At 38.6% G+C, this 24,115-nt stretch overlaps 1 protein-coding gene across 2 annotated transcripts; it reads right to left on the bottom strand.

The window, feature by feature from the left end:
* Positions 1–2,782: 2,782 nt before the first annotated feature.
* On the bottom strand, positions 2,783–23,594 carry MINDY3_1 (Ubiquitin carboxyl-terminal hydrolase MINDY-3). 2 transcript variants are annotated; one of them, XM_051213297.1, is made up of 11 exons: positions 23,505–23,594; positions 23,339–23,471; positions 16,895–18,936; positions 13,331–13,540; positions 13,160–13,297; positions 12,986–13,123; positions 12,843–12,948; positions 8,277–8,545; positions 5,030–5,357; positions 3,520–3,688; positions 2,783–3,042 (listed from the first exon to the last, which is right to left on the bottom strand). In XM_051213297.1, the coding sequence occupies exons 4-11, from the start codon at positions 13,425–13,427 to the stop codon at positions 2,884–2,886; spliced, it is 1,404 nt and encodes a 467-aa protein (XP_051069261.1). In that variant the 5' UTR covers positions 13,428–13,540; positions 16,895–18,936; positions 23,339–23,471; positions 23,505–23,594; the 3' UTR covers positions 2,783–2,883. The 2 variants fall into 2 exon arrangements, with proteins under 2 accessions (XP_051069261.1, XP_051069262.1); XM_051213298.1 differs by lacking the exons at positions 16,895–18,936; positions 23,505–23,594 and having other exon boundaries at positions 13,160–13,488; positions 23,339–23,379.
* Between the last annotated feature and the right edge of the window lie 521 nt (positions 23,595–24,115).

Below are 24,115 nucleotides of genomic sequence, written 5' to 3'. Positions count from 1 at the left end.
ATGAATAGTACTAAAGGTGTAAATAAAACACTTACGTTTGATTTACACGGTTATATGCACTAAATTGTCCTATGTTAGCAGTAGGTGGTATTGTTAGGTGAAAAAAATCATTCAAGTCAACCGAAAAAATAACCTAAGTAATAAAAATGAGAAGATATCAAAGACCACACCTCCATCCACTAGGCACACAGGCCTGATAGTGCTCGTATAAAACAACGTAGAATAGTTGGTTAGGAGTCGGCAGGTCAGTGCAATTGTATTTACTCTTATATATGATTTAACATAAGAGTGGAAAATAGTGTAAATAAATCACAAAAGACACCTAGGTTTGAGAATTCTTAACTTGTTCTGACTAGGGTATTTTTAAAATTGTTTTCCCATGTATGAGAATGAGATTTACTGCTTCAGCATGCACCTGGACCATCGTCCTCCTGGTGGCTAGGTCACATTCCCAACCAACCGACCATATCCACTCATAGTGGGCCTAAGTGTGTTTTTCTTAATTTTGTAGATTACAAATTATACTTATGACTAATATAACATGGAAATTTTTAAGATGGAAAACAACCTGGTTCTTAAATGACTCCGATCATTCCATTGCTCCTAAGAAATCTTTTGGATTCTAAGACTCAACTTTCAGAATTTCTTTTACTTTCTGACAATTCCTGGTCAATGGGTAATGGGGGTCGTTACATGGTCATGTATTTAACTGAGTTCGGTAGTAAATACAACTCCTGAATGGAACAGATTGATATTTTTTAAGTAACGTTCCGTTTCGATACATATTCGTTCCCACGCTGACTTGTCAGTCACATACCATAAACTAGTGGTTCTACTTTGTACTCCCTTAATCCGTTCTTACAAATATATTACTTGGCAATAAGATCATGTATTCTAATCAGTAAAAAAAGTCAATTTACCTGGTTGTCATAATGCGATAGACCAGGCTATGTGCCAACCACCTGGTGTAACTTGAAGTTAAGCTAAGAGGACAAACGATTCTAGTTCAACCCGAGTTGACCGACTTCCATTTAGGTCACCTACACTAATGATCTACAGCTTGGAAACAACACTTAAACAGTAACTGTGTCGGATCGGTTAATGCTAACGCATTTGAACCTTCCATACGTAATTCTTTAAACTTGATGAATTGCCTCCCAAATTCGGCAACATAAAGCACATCATAATCTTAACCAACTACAATATTAAATGTGTGACAATGAGGCTCGTGGTAGATAGCGACTCAGCGGTATCCTGGCGTGGTCTACTAGTAATAGCAGCGCCGCAGAAAACGCTTTGTCAAGCAGACCCTGTGCTAAACTTGCGTTGATTATGGTCCACAGGCTATATTCGTAAGAAAAGACGTGTGGTGTAAGTGAATTGGAGTATATGTGAGCGGTTTCATGACTTTAAAATACATATTTTTCATGAAGAAAAACACCAAGACTATATGGAGTTTTTTTAAGCTCCATGTAAATTCGATGGCTGATTACATTGATCGATAAGGTATAATTTCATTCGAGTTATCAAACACGGCAAGCGTAAGTAAGTGTCCATTTATGTAAAGTTTCTGAAACTTTAATAGGCTACTCATACAGCTGTTAGAATTATGAAGAGAAACCGCGAAAGTATAATCTGATCTATTTGAAGTTATTGCAGAATTCTGTATAGGACGGAGCTTTCTTGAGTTATAGTTAGAATAAAATTTAAATTAACTGACAGCTTTTAAGATATACGACAAAGTCCCAGAGGGAACATCAACTCTGGGATACAGATAAATCCAGCTGAAGAGTGCGAAATGGGACGAAACACGCGTCCTGGATTCCACTGCCAGCAGCCACCCATCATTGCTTAAAAGCTTGTGATTTAAGGCAATATCGAGGCAATCCGCACAGGATGCACATATGCCGACAAGAGACTGATCAATTTCAGTCCTAAACAACAATGGGAAGATGCAAGCAAACAATACAAATTGAATTTTTACGACAGTAGCTTTAAATTCTGCATATATAAGTAAGTAAATACCTACTTAGGTGGAATTCTTTTTCGTATATTTCTGTATATGGGATCGGACGAGAACAGGTGTCTTCAATGTGTACGGAGCTGAAACTTGGAGAACTACAACCATTATCAAGAAGGTACAGGTATTTATCAACAACTGTTTACGCAATATTCTCAATATCCGTTGGCTAGGTATGATCAGCAACAACCTACTGTGGAAGAAAGAAAACCAGCTTCTAGCTGAGGAAGAGATTAAAAAAGACGTTGGAAGTGGATAGAATACATATTGAGGAAGTCATCAAAATGCATAACAAAGCAAGCGCTAACTTAGAACCGTGATGGGAAATGGAAAATAGGAAGACCGTAGAGCACCGTGTATCGAGAATCGGAAACAGTCATAAAAGGTATAAAAAGCAACTGGAAAGGATTGCCCAGGACAGAGTTGAATGGAGAATACTGGTGGGCGGCCTATGCTCCTCCACGAGGGGTAACAGGAGTAAGTAAGTATATGTGAGTCAGAATGTATATCCATCTTGTGGGTACCATAAATCATTATTCGGGAGCGCAATAAGTGGGACATCCGGAGGCGGAAAGCTGACTGAAATCGCAAGTATCTCCATTCTGAACTGTATACCTATCGATATACATTCAGTCCGCGCCTAGAGACAGGGAAGCAGTAATTGTTGCTATCCAAGAAACAAAACCTCCAAGCTTATGTATGGAGCTTGTAAATAATATAACAAGGCGATTAAACACATTAAAACATGATAACGTACATAAAAACACTCCATTTTGATTACAAAGTGATAAACTGTACAAATTTAGATTTGAAAGCGTTTGGGTAATAATGATGAGTTGCTACTGCAATATATTACAAAAAAATTAGTTCAGTGACGGACTTCTGTTTACGTTCCATTTGATTCGTATTGTAGGCCATTTTGTTGCCAAGCACTGCTGTATAGGACTTTGATCAATAGGCTGGGTCTCGATAAGCTCTTCTGTAGGATCTATTAAGCGGGCTTCACCAATACTGTATCGAACCTGTTTACACAAAAAGCGTAGTAAACACTTTAACGATAGTTGCTTCCAGCTATGAATTATACGATAGTTGTAACTAAGTGTTATGTAGTAACGTTTCTTTTACCATTAGCGATGGGCTCATAATAATTTGAACAGCTAATGTTTCGTCTACGAAGCAGGAATGTAAGGAATCGACTTAAGCATTTCACGCTATAGAAACTTATGGGACTTATTTTTCAACTATACACAATCAGAAATCATATTTTTTACTGAGTTCAAAACAATCGAATGGGACACATTAAGTTTTAGGTCCAAACCAGCTTCATCGTTTAGGACCTGGATATGCGAGTGAAATCAACAGTGCTCGTATAAAAAGTGTAACACATAACTGTACTTGGTTATTGAGCTACACTGCGTATTTTATTTTTCAAATGTTTTTAAGCCCTATATCGATTACTCAAAAGATTTCATTAGTAAGGAATAACTGAAATAACTCACCCGACCTTCACTATTAGAGTGTTCCAAACCATTATAATGGATTAACTGAAAGCTAATAACTTCAGTGGTGTGCTTTGCCATTTCTTCGGGAAAAAAGAACTGTAGGAAGTCTTTCTTCAAAATTATTCCTAAACCTTCAGGATCTAGTTTTGTAACTAAATCATTTACTCTGCAAGAAAAAATAATGACGAATCGTTGAATGTAATACGAATAATAATCCTGCCATGAAGTTTGAGTGAAAATACAGTAATTCTGACTGACACTTATTTCTACCATGTCTTACCTTCGTGTGATTGGAAACCACTAGGAAAAATGCTGAAAGTCAATCATGATGACACAGGTGTTCACTTTTAGCATTTGAAGACCTTCTACTAAACATTTCCATGCTCCATAAAATTAGTTATTTACTGATATGTTATAAAGCGCGGTAGTAGCTCGAAATTATATCCGGTATCAGGCTATTTATTTATTCTGGATTCTAGAGAAGTGAATTTGTTACCGCAATCTATGAATCTTATCAAGGTTATTACGAACTCTTAATACAGGTTAGTACATTCATGAGGATTACGACTACCATAATTCCCATGAAGTTGGATATTTGTGTAGTTTTCAATGTTATCTGACGATATGGACATTAGCTTTTGTATGGGAAGTTTGAATATAATACACCACAATATATTGCCGAATGACTATGCAGTCATCAAAGGTAATCTGGAGCTCTGTCATTTATGCTACCCATACTAAGTAGATCTCGTGGTTATGATTTAAGAATATGGTGTGTTGGTGTGCTAAGCTGCTACTTCGCAACTTTAACTTCAATACGGAGAGTGAGATTACTGATATCCTTTTCTTTCTTAGTTCACTAACTAATAATAAGAAGTCCAACTTCGCGAGGAAAGCTACTTGAATAATGACCTCAGTAGAATATAAAAATTCATCTCAGTTAACTATCTGTCGATCACAATGAATATAATTTATGAACTAAGGTAATTGTCAACTAAACACAAATTATAGTGAAAATGCATTGAAAGCCCACAAAGTAATGTATTAAAATTGTGTTGAAAGATAACCTACATTCATCTTAAGTCGATATTGGTTTCCTTCCTCAAGTAGTACCTGAGAACTTCTACATATACAGATAATGAAGGTTCTCTTAATCCCTTATGTTTGTGTTTATGCATTTTTGATTACTTTTATGTTATTCTCATTTTGCATACAGATGTCTGTGGTTCGTCTATAGCTATCCGAGTTGTATTTACATTTATAAGTGATATAATTATGCATCGTGTCAACGATATTCATTACTATCAGAAATTTGTGTTTTCTAATCAGTGAAAAAATTATCGTTACTGACGTTACGTTATTCAGTTACAATAGCGAAAAATCAGTGAAAACAAATTTTTTGTCTTTTCAAAGATTGGAAAATAAAGATTTATAATAACGAAATAACTATAGTTTGTAAAGGTCGGTGGAAAAACAATTTGACAATGATTTTAGAAAATTTACTTACTGTTGGGATCCTGTAGATAGACGTAATTTGGTCAGTAATTTTTCAAAATCTGACGAACTGATAAAACCTCCAGTATCTTGATCTGGGCTTAGATAATTAAACTCAACTTCAGCTTGACGTAAACCTGATATGGAGTTAATTTCTGACTTGACATTTTTTGACACCAACGACATGTCTGGCGACGCCAAAACGGTTAAGTGTGTCTCAGATCCCAAAATCCAAACTGGGTAATATGGATTTTTCAAAAACCATCCCACTTCACAATATCTCATTGCTTCAACAAAAGTCAAGAAACCGGTTTTCGGTTGCCTAGATATACCTTTCAATGCTTTACAGAGAAGCAAACAAAACAAACAGTGAAATATTTCATGAAGATGCTTTAGAGACCATATTGTATTTACACAAATTTGATGACTGAAAGTTACTGACTTTGATCATTTAAAAGTATAACTGATGTTCGTTGATCAAGAAATTCAGGAAATGGGAAGTGCGTGTAAATATTTTACACGCGAAATAACACTCCTACATTAAACTGATAATTAACACATTTGGTGAGTTCTGTAACGTCAGCAAATTAATGAGGTAGTGTTACTTTTAGAAGTAAATTCACAAAGGTAATAGCAGTGCATGGTATCGTCAATGACCATCAAATCGATATTAAAATTATCAAAACAATACAAAAAGGTTTTTCCAACGATAAAGAAAGCCAAATGACTGAAAATTTTCATATACTACTAAATCCTGCTGCTCTTAATAGACAAGAAAGCCTTACCATTTATTTAATTTAGACCATTCATCCAACCCAACACATCTGAATCTGTTCACAACGCACACTTTCTTCACAAAAATTCACCTTGAATTTCTGACATTGCGAATATCACTTTGTTCACACCCATTAGCATACAAAGATACGACCATGTCTTACAAAAATCACCTCGAACAGAATGATAAAACATTGACTTAATGAAATCTGTTTTTTGATTGATTAGTAAGTTGAAGCAATTAGTCGCTTTGATAAATTTTGAGTGTAATAAGATGACAAAAATTATCAAAACTAAATGATATATTAGCGCAATACATTTCGAACAATCTAATCATACATATACTTGTTAAGAACATTTATATATAAAAATAAGAGTTCAACTAGATTAGAAATGGAGGGTGAGAGAAGACAATGATAATAAAGAAAATAATATGAGAAAAAATTGAAACGTCATCACTCTGGATAATAAGCCAACATTACGAGGGTAGGTTTAAGGTGAGAATAAACTGTTTTTGGTATTTTCGCCCTGTCCTTTTGTACTGTTTAAATTTAGGCCAGTTTAATTTGTATAGTTATTCTCTGAAGAAGCGAACTAATTGAGTTAGGAAATATTGGGAAATTTAATTCTCTACTATTTGAGATATTACGAATATATGTCACTATTTTTATTATTACCAACCTATCCAATGCTCAATTTATTTAAAATTATTAGGTTAAACTTTAGTAATGATACCTATATACTCACATCTAGTACATAAATTTTAGAGATAAGCCACTAAGTACGTGAGACAATCAAATAGCTGATTATATGAACCTTTGATGAATTAGTAAAACAGAATTATACTAGCAAGTCTTAATGTTATCAAGAAGAATTGAATATTTTGTAAGAAAATCTGGGTAAATCCGATGTGCTTCACTTCCTGATTGTGGGCTTTCATAAAGCCTCTGAACCAATCATACACTTTGAATAAGGTTAATTGATGTACATTTGCATTACACATCGTATCAACCAGACCTATTCACTCACATTGTACGACTATAAAAATATAGCAGGTAATTTGTAGACTTTTAGTCCAGTAGCCACGTATAAATCTGCGTAATAAGCTTCTAAATCCAAGTAACCAGGATATGTTCGAAAACCAGCTCAATTGTTAAGTGGTAGATTTGGACAACCCAGGTGCTTAAAATGAATTATTTTTCGCAAATTCTCATCTAAGTAAATGCCCATTGTATCACTTAATTAAAGGGGAATATACACTCAGTGATATTATTAATTTAGGCGAAAATCCATGGTGCATACAATTGAGTTGGTCAAGATGCTCTTACCTGTCATGAGTAAGACAAGACTCGCTTGCATCAAGTGTCCAGTAACGTTATAGAAAATACAGGTGGCGTATAAAGCTTAAATATAAACTGGTAAATATTAAAAACGATTAAAACTAGTGACAGACCTCTCTAAAGTTGTTTTGAATATGTTCAAACAGAGGTTTCCTTGATATACTATAGTATATTAAGGTATGAAAATATACGTCTCATATGAATGAATAGCCCTGGTTTATCTATGAATCACGTAGTCTTTATATCAACTACATTGGGTTTCATTAGAACTCTTTTGTGATACTTCTTAACACTTGATGTTAAACTCAAGAGATTACCAGATTTAAATGGATAGGAATTTTAATAACATGGCACTTAAGCACATTTAGCAAAATGACTCAGCTACTGTGTAGTTTTACACCACAGTAGAAATTACTTTATTTCCTCTCCATATCGGACTAATCGATTGCAGTAGAAATTTTAAAAAGAGGTTTTAAACAGGTTAATTAAACGAACAACCTATACCAGCAGGAGTCTGTTGAAAAGTGTAGATTAACAATGGCAAGGAAGTTGACTGCCGTCCCGTCAAACGCGCTTTTAAACATTGGACTTCTTCAACTCCCTCTAAAATGTGTCGAGATACGCTGGTTTACTATCGCTATGCTATGTATATCTGACTACCCACCTACCTCGACAAGTGATGCTCGTTAGTACAACAGCAGTTTGGAAAAAAGCTAAGGGAGCTCATGTTGGTAGATGCAAACGGCTTGGTTAGAGTGTGTGATAATTGAGATCAGCGGTTGGAGACTTTGGATGACATACCTCAGAATCAATTCACAATGGTTCACATGCATCCAATATTCATCTTCCTCTTGATCTTGAATTTCACTGTCCCCTCATACATAACTTTTAACTTAATCTTTCTCAATCATATTCCCCAGGTTTAGTCTTTCTTTTTATCACTGCTACTACATTATTTTGATCTTTCTGATGTATATATTTCGTCTCTCTAATGTGGTATGGGAAATTGCGCCAACGTACATTTGTGTCCAGTTGATGATATCTGCCTTCCTGAATATGCTCCAATTAATAATTGCACTTAATTAGATAAAATACTAATTGATGTCTTTTAATCCCAGTTTAACAATCAAACGTAAATACACTTACTAAATCCTCCGAGATCTCTTTCACCATCGAATAAATATGGCGTGCTTTCTCCAGTAATTAGTAAATTAATCAGACACTGACTAGCATGTCCATGAATTGGATCAATCAAAGCATCCATTTCACCATTCATTTCATTTATAAGTGACTGAAGTCCATGTGTGAACAAAACAGAATAAAGGAAGCACAATACTCCATATTTTGATTTTATTTGAGGAAGTAACGAGAAAGCAACTGCACGGAGTTCCTCGACAGTTTCCGCTTCGAAGCATCTAAATGAAAAAAAAAAATATTTTACTTGTAATTACAAGCATAGATTAAAGTGCATCAACCAAAAAACGTTGCTTAATAAGATATACCTGGACTTGAGGCTATAGGAATACCGCAACTCACCTATGGTGGAAATTTGGCTCTACCTAACGTTCTCGAGTCACTGCCTGATTGAAAATTGTATGCTACCATCAAATACGAATACAAAAGCAGTTTTTCTGAAACCACGTGCACCATTCACACTGGCTGCCTTCAACGTTCGCACACTTATGCAGGTTGGACAACAGATAGGGATGGCTATGTCTTTAGAAAGTCTTAATATCGACGTCTGTTGTCTATCCGAGACCCGCATTCAAGACTCTGGTGAAGTACTACAAATTCGATCTCCATCTGTCGCTTCAAAAAGCTTGATTTACGTGCGCTTATCCGGGGACCCTGTGGCATCTTCTTCTGGTCTTGCTGGAGTTGGTGTCGCACTAAGCGCTAAAGGTGAGGCAGCACTAGAACGTTCCATCAAAGTGAGAAATTGGCGTGAGAAACGATGTCTTTTCACCATCACCACTTATGCTCAGACAGATTGCAGCCCGGATGCAATCGAGGATGAGTTTTACCATCAGTTATCTGTTCTCCAAAAAGTGCGTTCGACAGATATTGTATTACTAGCCGGAGACTTGAATGCTCAGGTCAGGCGTCTAGGCACAGAAGAGAGTCGTTTAGGTGGCCGATGGGGACTTGTTGGTCGCAAGAAAGATAACGGGGACCGTCGACTACAACTGTGCACAGACCACAACCTGTTTTTGGCTAGCACTAACTTTCGGCACAGTCATCGCCGATGTGCAACCTGGCGTCCTCCCTCTGCATCTCAAGCCTGAACTCAGATTGATCACATCGCGATCAGCTACCGCTGGCGTGATTGTGTACAAGACTACCGCTTCTTTTGGAGTACCTATCTGGACTCTGACCATGCCTTGGTCTGCGCCAATCTTACCTTACTTTTCAGTGGACAACGAAGTGACCGTCACCAACGGATTGATGTTAGCAAGCTGGTTGCAATTTCTGTTGCAAGTAAGTATCGAACTGAGCTAGCTTCTAGGCTCGCTACCATTCCACCGAAAAGTATTCGTCGCAACTGCATGACGCCATGAAGACGGTGAGTAAAGCCGCTTGCGGCTTCGCGAAACGTCCCGCTTATAAGCGCTGTGTTTCTTCAGTCTCCTTACAACTTATCGAAGCCCGTCGGTCTACTCCGGGTGACCGTGAATTCGACCACAAACGGAGGATGTTACGTAATGAAATCGGTCAAAGCTTGCGTAAGGACCGAGAAGCCTGGTGGTCGGAGCGTGCCAATGAGCTGGAAGCAGCAGCTGCATCTGGTAATTACCGGAAGCTCTTCCAACTCATCCGAGTCACTGGCAGCAAGAAGTCTGGTGTGAGCGAAACAATCTACGAGGATGATGGGATGCCAATCACTAACATCCATCGACGTCTTGGACGATGGGCAGACTTTTTCGAAGGGCAGTTCAACTGGCCTGTTGCTCCGGCAGCATCGGTCAGACTGTCCTGCCTTCCATAACCCGTCAAGACTGACCGTTTTAACAAGGCGGAAGTCCGCAAGGAACTCCAACTCTTGAGGCGCTATTATATTACAAAGGTCTGGAAGCTAGAGAATGTATCAACGTCATGGAATGAGTCGATAGTTGTCCTTATCTTTAAAAAGGGTTCACGTCGTTTCTGTAATAACTATCGGGGGATAAGTCTACTTCCGATTGCGTCCAAACTATTGGCTTCCGTCATACTTCGTAGCTTGTTCAAAACCCCAGAAAGATTGACTCGCGAGGAGCAGGCTGGTTTTCGTTCCGGTCGAGGATGTATTGATCATATCTTCAGCCTCCTCCAAATGTTAGAACACTGTCATACTTATTAAAGGCTAACAATCGTAGTGTTTCTTGACATCAGGGCTGCCTTCGATTAGTTGGACAGGACTGCTCTCTGATATTGTCTATTGAAGAAGGGTGTGCCTGAGAAGTTTATTAGCATCCTAAAAGCCCTATATACAAACACCTCAGGCAGAGTGAGGGCATACAACCACCTCTCCATTGTTCCATTCGAGCAGTGGGGTTAGACAGGGTTGCCCAGTCTCACTATTCCTCTTCAACTTTGCCATCGACGACATTCTGAAAACAGCTATGATGGGTGTAAGTAATGGCGGTGTGGATCTGTTGCCTGGAGAAAGACTTCTCGACCTTGAGTATGCAGATGATATTGTCTTACTGTGCGATAATGCACAAGCCATGCAATCCGCACTTAATCAGTTGGCAATCAGTGTCCGTAGGTATGGTAAGGTGCAAAGTACTTCTACAAGACTGGCAGGATTCTAATCCTGTACTCACTCTGGATGGTGAACAGATAGAAGTAGTCGGGAAGTTCGTGTATCTGGGTAGCTGCATAAGTGCTGGTGGGGGTGTGAGTGATGAGATCAATGCACGTATATTGAAAGTCAGAGCGGCTTATGCCAATCTGGGCCATCTTTGGCGCCTTCGTGATGTCAGTCTGGTTGTAAAAGGTCGGATCTACAACGCGTCGGTGGGAGCAGTTTTGTTCTATGCTTGTGAAACCTGGCCTCTCAGAGTTGAGGACGTTAGACGACTCTCTGTGTTCGATCATCGCTGTCTCCGAAGGATTGCTGACACCCAGTGGCAACACCATGTTAGTAATGCAGAGGTTCGGCATCGTGTGTTCGGGCACAGAGATGATAATTCAATTGGTGTTACCATCTTGAAACACCGACTTCGGTGGCTTGGGCATGCTCTCCGAATGTCGTCCCAGAGAATTCCACGTCGTGCATAATTTGCCGACTCTGGGACTGGTTGGAAAAAGCGGAGAGGTGGTCAGTGTATGACATGGTGTCGTGGTATGAAAGAAAGCTGCAAGGGACTGGCTTGTGTTGGTCCTTCACGACTCCCTGGTTGGGGTCCGAGAGATGGTGCAACACAGTTGCTAGAGACGTTATCAGATATGGCTCAGAATAGAAGCCAGTGGCGATCCTACTGTAACCTTCTTTTACTTTCTTCATAAAAAAACATGGTTGTATCTTCCTTAACTGAAAGATTTCTCCTGATTGTACCTTTCCGTTACCCCATTATTACTATTATAATTATTACACTACCTTACACTAATCTGTTCATTATTTTTTTCTCTTCGAATTCTCATTGTTTTGTGTGGCGCACAAAAATTTGGTGCCCTCTTGTACCAATATTTATGTGTTCAAATAAATAAATAAATAATAACGACAGCTTAGTGAAAAGAATATTACTTCATATTCTATTTTCTTCTGTTTACAATAACCCCTAAAATATCAAACTGATGGTTCACCAAAAGCATAAAAAACATCTAAATCTGAGTTTACAACCATCAATCGAGGAAGACAGGGGTACGATATGATAGTACCATCTTGTATCACAAACTGTTGAAAAAGAACATAACAATCCAGGAAGACATGAGTTTAGATAAAATTTACGATTGCACCAATAGTGAAATCCACCGAAGACTACCGAAATATGCCGACACACACTATCTGATGACCACATTAATGTTTAAGTGAAGATTAATAACACTATGATAAGACTGACTACTGCATAAGAGAAAATGTCAAATTCAAAGGGTCCGAAAAACATAGTTAGCAATCGCTTTGAAGGAATGGCTATATGCAGACGCACAAAATGTATTAACACTTTTTCATAGTAACATGCCCAAAAATCATACTAACCGATAAGTTTGCATTTACAAATGCTTCTTACTACAGGTCGAGTATAAAAAAGAGGATAATGGTCAGTAGTTCGACAAATAGGAAATCACTTTCAGACCCTTTAACATACACACCAGACTTTAAAATGCAACAAAAACTGGAATGAGGACAAAGTTCATTGAATAGTGCTATGAGAGTTATTGACTATTCGTGATCAATAAGCACATTTCCAACTACTTTACCTATTACCTTACCATTACTTCGTACTTTTTTTGTTACGACTAGCTATGTAATCCATTTTTATTGTTGTGATTGGCCCATAACTTGGGTTGAATAGTTTGATAATTTCTATAAATCCTTATATTACTGTGTATAAGAGTAAATCTTGATGAAGATCTGTTTAAAAACTATATTGTTCTATTAAATGTGTTGTCCTAATAAGGTTTTTCACCATCTTCGCTTCCTAGAACTGTCTTTTTACCCCAATTCGATAACATTAACTTTGAGAAGGTAAAATGAAGAAATCCACATTTTAGAAAACACGTGCAGCTTACCTTAAACCATTAATAAATTTCTGGAAACCGCATTCTCCAAGCTGGTTTATATTAGAATCCAATGACTTATTGACAGCACTGAAATCACTGGTGGCACATTTTTCATCTAAAATAAAATTCCCGAAATCACTCTTATTACAAACTTTGAATAGAGGACTCAGAACTCGCTGGTTCTTCATCTTCGCACCAGTAAACCCAGCAAAAATGGCTTTGGCGATCACTCGAAACCAATAGAATTATTCTTAACAGGGCGCTCAGTAGAATTTCCATATTGTCGACATCTAATTTTTAGTGCCCATTTCATGACAAAAATGTACCTGTAATATCAGCTAGGTTCTGCTTGCGAATGAACAAAACCTCGTACATAATTGTGGCTTGAGTAGTAGCTATAATAGCACATGGACCACCTGTTGATTGTACCAAAGCACTAAACTCAACAGGGCTAAATGAAAATCCTAGGCAAAGTTACGGTAACGAAAACTATTCACCTTGACACCAACGTTTGAACAAATCTGTCTTCACATTGGATCCACCCCATATAACACGATTGAATTCACGTATCCGGGCTATACAGCTCTCAGTCATCAATAGATCGTTAATTGGTACTGTAAAACAACCGTTTGCATATCCCACAAACTACTGGAAGCTGAATGAAAAAAATGACGGATTTGTGGAAACTGTTCAATTTGAAAGCTAACCTAAAATAAAATGGAGGATATTTTTGAGGAAAGATGTTATTGTCACAAACTTGGAATATCGAGTAAAAAAATTTTATTACCATGTACAATCGAGACAAGTAAATATTTAGAAGTCGAACTGCTGAGAGTATCTCACAGTCAGTAGGACTAAGTACCAGATAATCTTTCTCAAACAAAGCCAGGAATTCGAACTCATTAACAAAACACCTAAAAAAGTTAAGATATAAGGTACCTAACCGATTACCACGCACATGATATTTATCTTTAATAATGTTTTAGGAGGTAAAAGTCAATAATTGGGGAATGAACTAAACCTACCAGTCAGGTCTTAATTTCCTGGAGGGGGAGAGAATTATAAAACTGACATCGATCAATGGTTTACAACAAAATTATGTTTACTCTTGTGTTAATAATTTATATATAAGTACTCCAATTGATTGAACAAAAAAGCCCATTCTACTGGGCAGCTATTTTGTTTTTTAATACCAATTTATCAGAAGCTTAAGTTAAGAATAAGGTCTCGAGAGCAGTCATTATTCGGCTATATGGTATCAATGGAGTTGAACTTCTGCCGGGAGATTCACTTGTTGACTTAAAATATGCCGTTGACATAGTTCTATTTGATGAAGACGCTGATAAAATGCAAAGTCTTCTGACCACCGTAAGAAACAATGCAAACATGTTCGGGATGCGGTTCTCCCCTTCAAAATGCAAAATGTTGCTTCGGAATTGGGTTGCATCGGCACCTGAACTAATGATAGGGAGTGAAGTAGTTGAGCGTGTCGACCACTCCACTTGTCTTGGGAGTCTCATCAGCCTTTGTGGTTTAGTGTGTGACGAAATCTCAGCACAGATACAGAAGACTCGACTAGCTTTTGCCAACTTGCGTCATTTATGGCGTAGGCGAGATATCCGTCTACCAACCAAAGGACGAGTTTACTGTGCAGCAGTTCGTTCCGTCCTACTTTATGGCAGTGAAACATGGCCGGTAAGAGTAGAGGATATCCGTAGGTTACTAGTATTTGATCATAGGTGTCTTCGAAGTACTGCCCGTATATCCTAGGACCACCGCGTAAGTAATGCGGTTGTTAGGAAACGGGTACTAGGTAAGGATGGCATATCAATTGATGAAGTAGTGGAACTTCATCAGTTGAGATGACTGAGACATGTGTTACGTATGCCCAACCACCGACTGCCCCGATGTGCGATGTTTTATGGTGTAGAAGTAGGTTGGAAAAAGGCTAGAGGCGGCCAGACCAAGACATGGCCCGAATCCATGAAGTCACTGACAAGTGGGCTGACCCATGTTGATAGGTGTAGACTACCTGGTTGGGATCCGCGAGACGATAGCAACCGGTGGTTATAGACCTTAAATAACATAGCTCAAAACCGTTTGCAATGGCACAGGCGCATCCACTCTTTGTGTTCTTTCAAGTTCTAATCTTCTGAATTCGTGATGTCCCCTTTTTTTCTCTTTCCAAATTTATTTTACTGGATTACACTCCTTGAATAATATCTTCAAACCCTAATCTTTACGATTACTGCTTATACTCTTAACACCTCTACCACTGTGGGATTTGAATCGACAGTTGTATCTCTATGCTAATGTGATGTGGCAACTTGAACTGATATACATATGTGCGAAGTTCTACGTTGTTGCTGGCGAACTGACGGAAGGGTTGTTTATGTTGACTTCCGATGTTTCTGTAAATCGTTCACGTATCAAACTAGCTATCGATCAAAAAGTTCATATGTTTTCATACACACCTCGCTCTAACTTTGTCAGTTACCACCTAATAACTTTTTATTAATAGTCCTTTTCCACATAATTAAGACCGCGTTAAGCAGCATATTTCCAATAAAAAAACAATAACGCGACCTTTATCTGAAATTCCTAGTAAAATACATTCTACACCATCATAATCGCTCCTTTGTAAATGTAAGTTTCAGTTTAAACGGTGGTATGGCAACTTGAACTGATGTACATACGTACGAAGTTCTACGTTGTTGCTGACTGACTGATATGGTATCAGTACATATTATCAATCGATCAAAGAATTGTATCCACTAACTTAGCAAACTCTAAACGTTTGTTGATCAAATTATAGACGGCTAGTTTATAACAGTGGTGATAGAAATGGGATAGATTGTTAAGATGTCGATTTTGTTGGATAAATAATTGAAATATTTGTTTTATTCAATTCATCTAAAACTTATCAATATACAATCAATCAGACAGATGTCGAGAAATACTCACATGAAGTGAAGTCAAAGTCAATAAAAAATAAAAGAACAGTACATCAAAGTATTAGGTTTCAGTTTATGCGACAGTAAAGTGATTGAGAGCAATGACATAACTCATTCAGTGAAGCCTTAAAGTTCTTGTTGATTTAAATTCAGCTGGAGCATCGTACCCTTAACTTTTAGAAAAATACTCGATGCGAAATCTAATATCTTTATATGGAGATTATGCCCACAAATTCCCAGGTACGGTCGAGGGTGAGGAGGGTTATCCCTCTCTCTAAATCCTCTCAAGTGACCAGGCTTATACAGCCGCTGCCAGGGGAGTCCTACTCACTGCCTTCTCGTGGCGGGGGTGTTTTCTACGAAATTGGGAGGACGAAAAGCGAATGTCCAGCGGTTTAACCGGGCTGAAAGATATGGATGATCCACCTAGGGGAGTTGGAAAACCCTGATTCTAAACCAGTGGTGCAGATGGGCTCCTGTATCCTGAAGAAACAAATGGCGTGAGAACTAATTATTGGTTAACGGCTACCACCTGCTCCGGTCTGGGCAGCCGGGCAATATCACAGCCCATACGCAAATCAAGTGACTTGTGTGGCGCATATGTACTTGATGCCTCTTTGTACCAATACTTATGTGTTTAAATAAATAAATAAAGGTTCTCAAAATTTAGATGAGTTTACAGAATATTCAGCTGATCAGAAACAACAAACCACATATCAAGAAAACTCATGAACACCACTGACTGTCACAATAACAAAGAAAAATCAACTTTAGTATTTACAGTGTTACAATCCGTATCGTCTGACAAATTTTTAGCCTAGAGAGGGGTATTCCTACTTAAGAAATAGGCTATGAAAAAGGACTATCTTAAAATTTATATCGATACCGCGGTTGCAGTGTATAGCAATTATTTGTCCGTGGAACATCAAGTTCATTAATAAAGGAGAGGAACCATCATGAAAAACGTGAGACATAATTTTCCTTCACTCTTTACTCAGAACAATCAATAAATCTATCTGAGAACGGTCTGTACAATATCCTATTACCCTAATGTTTAGTTCTGATCAGAAATGACTAAATCATAGACTGTTTAAGAAACATACTTACACCTGTTACTCCTCGTGGAGTAGCATAGACAGTTCACCAGCATTCCTCATCCAACTCTGTCCTCGACAATCCTTTCCAGTTCTTATTCATCATTTTCATGTCTGCTTCCAATTATCAACGTAACGTCTTCCTTAATCTTCCTCTTTTCCACTTCCCTTCAGGATTCCAAGTTAGCGCTTGCTTAGTAATGTAGTCTGACGATTTTCCAAATGTATATCACATCCATCTACAGCATCTCACCCCAGTTTCTTCTTAAACAGGAAGCTGGTTTGTTCGCTCACACAGTAGGTTGTTGCTGATAGTATCTGGTCAAAGGATATTCAGTATATTGCGTAGACAATTGTTTATAAATACTTGTACTTCTTCGGTGATGGTCGTGGTGGTTCTCCAACTTCCAGCTCCGCACAGTACAACTGTCTTGACGTTCGTACTAAAGATTCTGTTTCTCATATTGGTTGACAGTTGTTTTGAGTTCTATATGTTCTTCAAATGTAGGAATGAGGTCCTTACTTTGCCAATCCTTGCCTTCACGTCGGCATCGAATTGTCTCAGTTTATCGACGGTGCTGATCAGGTACGTGAAAGTGTCCACCTCCTCCACTGTTTCTCCATCAAGTGTGATTGAGTTGGTGTTTTCTGTGTTGTATTTCAGGATCTTACGTTTTGTCTTGTATGTGTTGAGGCTTACTGATGCAGAGGCTGCTGAGGCACTGTTTGTCTTGACCTACGTTTGTTGGTGTGTATGGGATAGAAGAGCTAAGTGATCTACGAAATCCAAATAGTAAAGTTGCATCCACCCTGTTCATTGTATTCTGTGCTTACCGTCAGATGTGGAGATCTTCATAATCCAGTCAACCACCAAAAGAAAGTGGCAGGGAGAGATTAGACAGTGTCGAAGAAGGTTCCGTGAGGTTCTTTATCCACGCTGTCAAGTACCTTCGGTCTGTGCACAACCGATCCTTACAGAATCCGACCTATTGACTTGGAAGCTAGGTGTCTACTGAATCTTTTATCCAGTTCAGCAACATTCTGTCGAAGACCTTTCCTGGTACTGACAGCAATGTGATTCCTCTGTAGTTCTTACATTTACTCAGATCTCCTTTATGTGGTATCTTGATGAGGTGTCCTTTATCCCGTCTGCTGGCACTTGTTCTTTGCCCTAAATCTTCCTGAATAGAATGTAAAGCATGTTTACAGCTACTTCTGTGTCTGACTTTAGTGCTTCAGCTGGTATATTGTCAGATCTTGTTGCTTTCCCACTCTTGATTTTCTGATGGCCATCCCGATTTCTTCGATCGTTGGTGGAGTGACATCTATAGAATGGTGTGTGTGTTGCTTCGATATCCGATGGATTCAATGGAGCTGGTCCATTCAAAAGTTCCTCGAAGTATTCTACACATCTGTTCTTGGAACTCGGTGATTACCTTATTCGTTCTTGACCAGACTCTGGTTTACTATATTTTCCTGTCAGTTTCTTTGTCGTATCATATAGTTGTTTCATATTTCTTTCTCTTGCAACTTTGTGTGGAAATATTGTGCTGCTTATAACCGATTTGTTGAATGCACATAGATTTATAAATCTTTTCCCATTTTCGTTCCTCTCTCCCAGTCCATGTCGTCCCATTATATCTTCATACCCGGTGTTGTCCATTCCGCCTTTGCCGTTCAGATCTCCCACCAGGATTGTTAGGTCCTTTCCTGAGCACTTTGCTATGAGCGATTGTAGCCTCTCGTAAAACTGATCTTTATCGTTGTCATTGCTATCATTGGTAGGTGCACAACAGTGGGTAACATTTATTGCAATTCACTCCTTCTTCGTTTTGAAGGATGCTTCGATGATTCTGGATCCATGAGTTTCCCACCCTATAAGTGCTTTTCAAGCTTCTCTGGACAACATCACAGTGTAAGGAGTATTTTCCTCTTCGCGACCGGAGTTCGCCAACATCTCTTCAGAATCTCAGTGATCTTGAGTGCTGCTAGTGGTATGAGGGCGGTTATCACTTCCTGGTTCCCCACATCGTGGAAGGGTTCTTCTAGAGGTACCTGAAAAGGAAATTGGGTTAGAGGATGTCTTAGCGACCTGAATGGCATGGTAGGATCTTGAGAAATGATTGTTCCAGCCAGTATATCTCGACTAGTTCATTACGATAGGCAAGCCCGACCACCACGTCAAGGTAGTAGCAAGATTAGATTCTCTCGAATCTAATATTTTCTGTCCAGCTTGGGTCCAATGGGTTTCGCTGACTCTGAGAACCGCCAAGTTGAATCTTTTCATTTCCGTCGCTATTTGACCAGTCCACCCGGTCTCCCACATTGTCCGAGCGTACCTATAAAAGTTGTTGCTTTGGGTTTTATTTGGTGAAGACGCTGACAAAATGCAGAGTCTTCTGACCACTCTAAGCAACAATGCAAGCATGTTCGGGATGCGATTCTCTCCCTCGAAATGCAAAATGTTGCTTCAGGATTGGGTTACATCGACACCCGAACTAGTGATAGGGAGTGAAGTAGTTGAGTGTGTCGACCGCTTCACTTATCTTGGAAGTCTCATCAGCCCTTGTGGTTTAGTATGTGACGAAATCTCAGCACGGATACAGAAGGCTCGACTAGCTTTTGCCAACTTGCGTCATTTATGGCGTAGGCGGTATATCCGTCTATCAACCAAAGGACGGGTTTACTGCGCAGCAGTTCGTTCCGTCCTACTTTATGGCAGTGAAACATGGCCGGTAAGAGTAGAGGATATTCGTAGGTTACTAGTATTTGATCATAGGTGTCTTCGAAATATTGCTCGTATACCATGGGACCATCGAGTAAGTAATGCAGTTGTTAGGAAACAGGTACTAGGTAAGGATGGCAAATCAATTGATGAAATAGTGAAACTTCATCAGTTGAGATGGCTTGGACACGTGTTACGTATGCCCAACGACCGACTGCCTCGACGTGCTATGTTCAGTGGTATAGGAGTAGGTTGGAAGAAAGCTAGGGGCGGCCAAACCAAAACATGGCACAAGTCCATGAAGTCACTGACAAGTGAACTGAGTCATGTTGGTAGGTGTAGACTACCTGGTTGGGGACCGCGAGATGATAGCAACCGATGGTTAGAGACCCTGAATGACATGGCTCAAAATCGTTTGCAATGGCGCAGGTGCATACACTCTCTGTGTTCTCCCAAATTCTAATCTTCTGAATCCTTCATGTCCGTTTTTTCCTCTTTCCAAATTTATTTCACTGGATTATACTCTTTAAATAACATCTCCAAACCCTAATCTTCCCGATTACTGCTTATACTCTTGCTACCTCTACCACTACGGGATTTGAATCGACAACTGCATCTCTGTGCTAATGTGGTGTGGCAACTCGAACTGATGTACATACGTACGAAGTTCTACGTTGTTACTGACTGACTGACTGTTGCTTTGGGTGTTAGAAGGGGCATTGACCCCGTGACTTTCGAAGAATCTCAGCTTTCTTCCGATTCCCGAGGTAGAGTTTAAATGGTCTATTTGTCTACTCCGAATAGTGTTTTTTAGCAAGGTTGTTTTCTACGGAATGGGGTTGCTGATCCCACACTCAACCCTTCTCCTTTACCCAGGCTTGGGGCCGGCAGTATTCCTAGAAGGGCTAGCGACGGAGTTTATTTGAGAAACACTCCTATAATTTCTGGTTACTGATGAAGGGAAATACTACTACCATCTTTAATGATTCGTTTTGATAAAGCACTACTGTACTTTATTTTCTAAAACAAGTTTTTGACTTTTCTAACACCTTATATAGTTGACCCCATTGATCACGGTAAAAATTAGATGATATAATCATAGTATCGGATAAAATCAGCATTTAGTGTGGTATCTTCAACAGCGATAGTAAGATTGAAAGAAAATGATCATTAAGTTTTATGATGTTAGCAAGTAATTTTTACGCTTAAATAGTTGTGACTTATTAGTTTCGAATTTTACTGACTGTCAAAATTTTCAGAATTAATTACGTTAATACTACTGTATAAATATCTGCTTCACCTGCCTGTATTTCAATCAGTCACAGGACCAATTTATTTCCTAGATTGACCACATTTTGACCGTATTATTAAATTAATGGCAATCATTCTTTTAAACATATACAAAAGATGCACTATATGAGGAAACATACAGACAAAGATCACTAATCACTTGTTTTCTACAAAAGCTTCTAGATAATTGACTAACTCCTTCAAGGTAACATTACTGAATCTTTTTACAAACAAGATACGCCTAAGGACAACACAATTCATTGCCATAAGTAGTCAACAGAGTCAACATTTTTAAGAGCAGTTTCATTCCTAAACTACAATGAAACATTGATTTGCATCCTAGAAAAGTTGAGAATCAAACTTGTAACTATTCACCGAAGGTATATGACATTGAGAAAAGTCAAGATAGACACTGATATTTGTTAGTTAGCACAAACCCAGAATGATTTTAATAGGATTTAAGGTCACTTGGAAATATGGGGGAAAATTTTAAAATCTTTAGCTTTCTGTAACTAATTCCATGCGGAACTCGCTTCACATGCCTGTAGTACATCAAAAGCCAAGACTAAATATCATGTTAGAAGTATACCCTAATCCTAAAACACATCTGTAATCAATTACACAGCCTACTGTAGTTTTGGAGCCCGGGTAGTATTCAAACCCTCACAAGTCGAACGGTGAAGTGCGGCGCATATATGTTCGGTGCTTCCTTGTACTAATTTTTATGTTTAAACAAATAAAATGTGTATTGCAGATGAAGTACGACCTTCTATTTTTATAATGAAAACTGTCGATCTACTCTTTTTTTGTATTTGAAACCTTTGAATTAAAACACTTTTGTGTGTACAGAGAATGGTGCCTTAGATACACACGTCGAATTTTAGCTACATGAAATAAGAAACGGAAGCCACACAAACCATAATAATCCTTTTCGATATTTAACATAGCATTTGAGGAACCAGCCAATGCTGACGTCGTGTACTGGATAAGTTTCATCAGTTTATGGAATTTCTAAAACACACCTCCAGACATAAGTGCATCGGTAGTTTTTCCGAACTTCAAAAGGTACCCAATTTCAGATAGGAAGAAAAGACAGTACTCGATAATACCGCAGTTACACTGTATACAGAAATAACGAATTGTCTATTAAACGATGGTTACACAGTAAAGATAAATAAAAATGAAAACGTAGTATAGCCTGAGTTTTTATACAAAATCCCATAATTTACGCACTATCTGGCCCCACCAATTCGACTAAATAAAGTTCTTGGTATATTAACATCCAACTTCACTTAAGATACTTGGCCTGATCATAATAGTGAGGCGACCTGCACAGGAGGTACATATTACCAAGACTTTAATGGAATCTACTAACATGAACAACGAGAAGTTTCGTAACGCTTACAAGTGAGCTATGGGGATTATTTGTCAATGTTTTATGGACTACTAAAAATCTACAGTGAGAGATAAGAAGAGACACCTGAACACTGAGGTGGGACAAGAAAGTTCGCGTACTTTGAAAGGCCAAACCCTAATAAACCTAGCTTACGAGAATGAACCTGAGAGAACATGTGAATGGTCCTGGCACATTTAGCCAGTCAGGATGCAACAGATATGAGGGATTCATTATCCCTTTATTAGGATTTATGCTTGGTATTTCGGTTTGAGATGTACAGTTAATGATTCAAGATTGGGATTAGGACGCATAGTTTAGGTCTTTAAGGTCAGAGTTAGTGCCTACAGATTGCCATTTGAGGTTTGGAATTCAAGGTTTCGTATTAGGTTTGTCTAGCTCCACGTCAAAAACAATAAGGTTTATAATCTAACCCTGAAGTAGAACAAAACTTGGTAATAATCCTGAACTTAACAGCCCAATTGTTTTTTAAATGCATTACGATGTTTTTCGCGTGATATTTTTTTTGCAATGCTACCAACAGGGAGTATTTCCTCCGTCATCGCTACACTACATTTCTATTTGACAGATACGCTATTAATTTGAGGTTTGTGCATTCACCACTGGGCCACCCTAATAGCCCACCTTAGCCTAAGAATGTTCTACACAAACATGTAACTTGCAGAATATCAGTTTCGCAAGGTTATGTTTTCAATAAGCACGTCCGTGTTTACTAGGTCCTTATATTACTTTTCGCCACCAGCTTCATCAACAAGAAATTGTCCAGTATACTGCGCACAAGGATGTCTGTGAAACGTGTAACAATTTGTGTCTAGTCAGAAGCTATTTTGTGTACTAGGGGAATATGCAGAGTTGTGTGAGCGAGGAGGGCTGGAAAAGAGAAAAGACAAGTCGTCCACCATGAATGCGCATGTAACACACCTGTATTTAGTATGAAGAAAGACGGCAGCTATGATACAAGCCTCAGATTAGACAACCTTATAATAGAAACTATAAACAGAGAGCTTAACTAACCACACAGACCATACCTTATTTCAAAGTAGCGTCGTACTTGGATATTCCGGCTTTTGAAAAACTCCAATATGCAGTTTAGAAAACTCGAATTGGGTTATCATTCCTAAGAGATGGTTCGGTGTTTTCAGCTTTTCGAACTATGGTGAACTTTATTGTGTCTCAGGCTTAATTTGTGAATACCTGACTGCCAGTCATAATGTGGCATGTTTGCAAGGAGACTCTTCAGTTTTAAGTTTGGTAGGCCAGTTATCTAATCAGTTTCAATTTGGGAAGGAAGGGAGGATTGATGTCCTTTGTAAGTCCCGGGAATGATGGTCTCTCAGTTGATTCAACTTTCTTTTGAAAAAGTCTACGGATTGAGCCTCAACCACGCGCTATCACCCTTACTTTGTTTCGCTCTCCATATCTTGACACCTTCAGCATATAGCAAGACCGATGATGACATTAGACGAAAAAAGTTATTTGCATACAGGAGGAATAACACTGGCCCCAAAACTGTGCCCTGGAGCGCTCCACTAAGCACAGTTTTCCAGCTGGACAACTTGGAGTTCACCTGCATATTTTGTTGGCGCCCAACTAGGAAGTCTTTTATCTACACCAATAGATTACCTCCAACCCCGACATTTCGTAACTTATATAACAGCCGGTTGTGCGGAACTTTGTCAAAAGCTCTGCTGAAGTCAATATAGGCTATGTATAACGGTACTGTTTGGTACATAAGAGCTCTTCAGCTTTCACGAGCCAATAATAAGTCAGTGAGACGGGAATAACTAATTCTAAAACCATCCTGC

The sequence above is a fragment of the Schistosoma haematobium genome, chromosome 3 (assembly GCF_000699445.3).
Source record: "Schistosoma haematobium chromosome 3, whole genome shotgun sequence".
Taxonomy (NCBI): domain Eukaryota; kingdom Metazoa; phylum Platyhelminthes; class Trematoda; order Strigeidida; family Schistosomatidae; genus Schistosoma; species Schistosoma haematobium.
This window is presented reverse-complemented; position numbering and strand designations above follow the sequence as displayed.

Excerpts from the sequence above, each read along its gene's own strand:
- MINDY3_1 (XM_051213297.1), bottom strand. The coding sequence starts at position 13,427 with ATGACTGAGAGCTGTATAGCCCGGATACGTGAATTCAATCGTGTTATA. Across the intron at positions 13,124-13,159 it reads GAACCTAGCTGATATTACAG|ATGTCGACAATATGGAAATT; the intron begins GTACATTTTTGT and ends ACTAAAAATTAG. Across the intron at positions 5,358-8,276 it reads AAGAGATCTCGGAGGATTTA|CATTGAAAGGTATATCTAGG; the intron begins GTAAGTGTATTT and ends TTCTCTGTAAAG.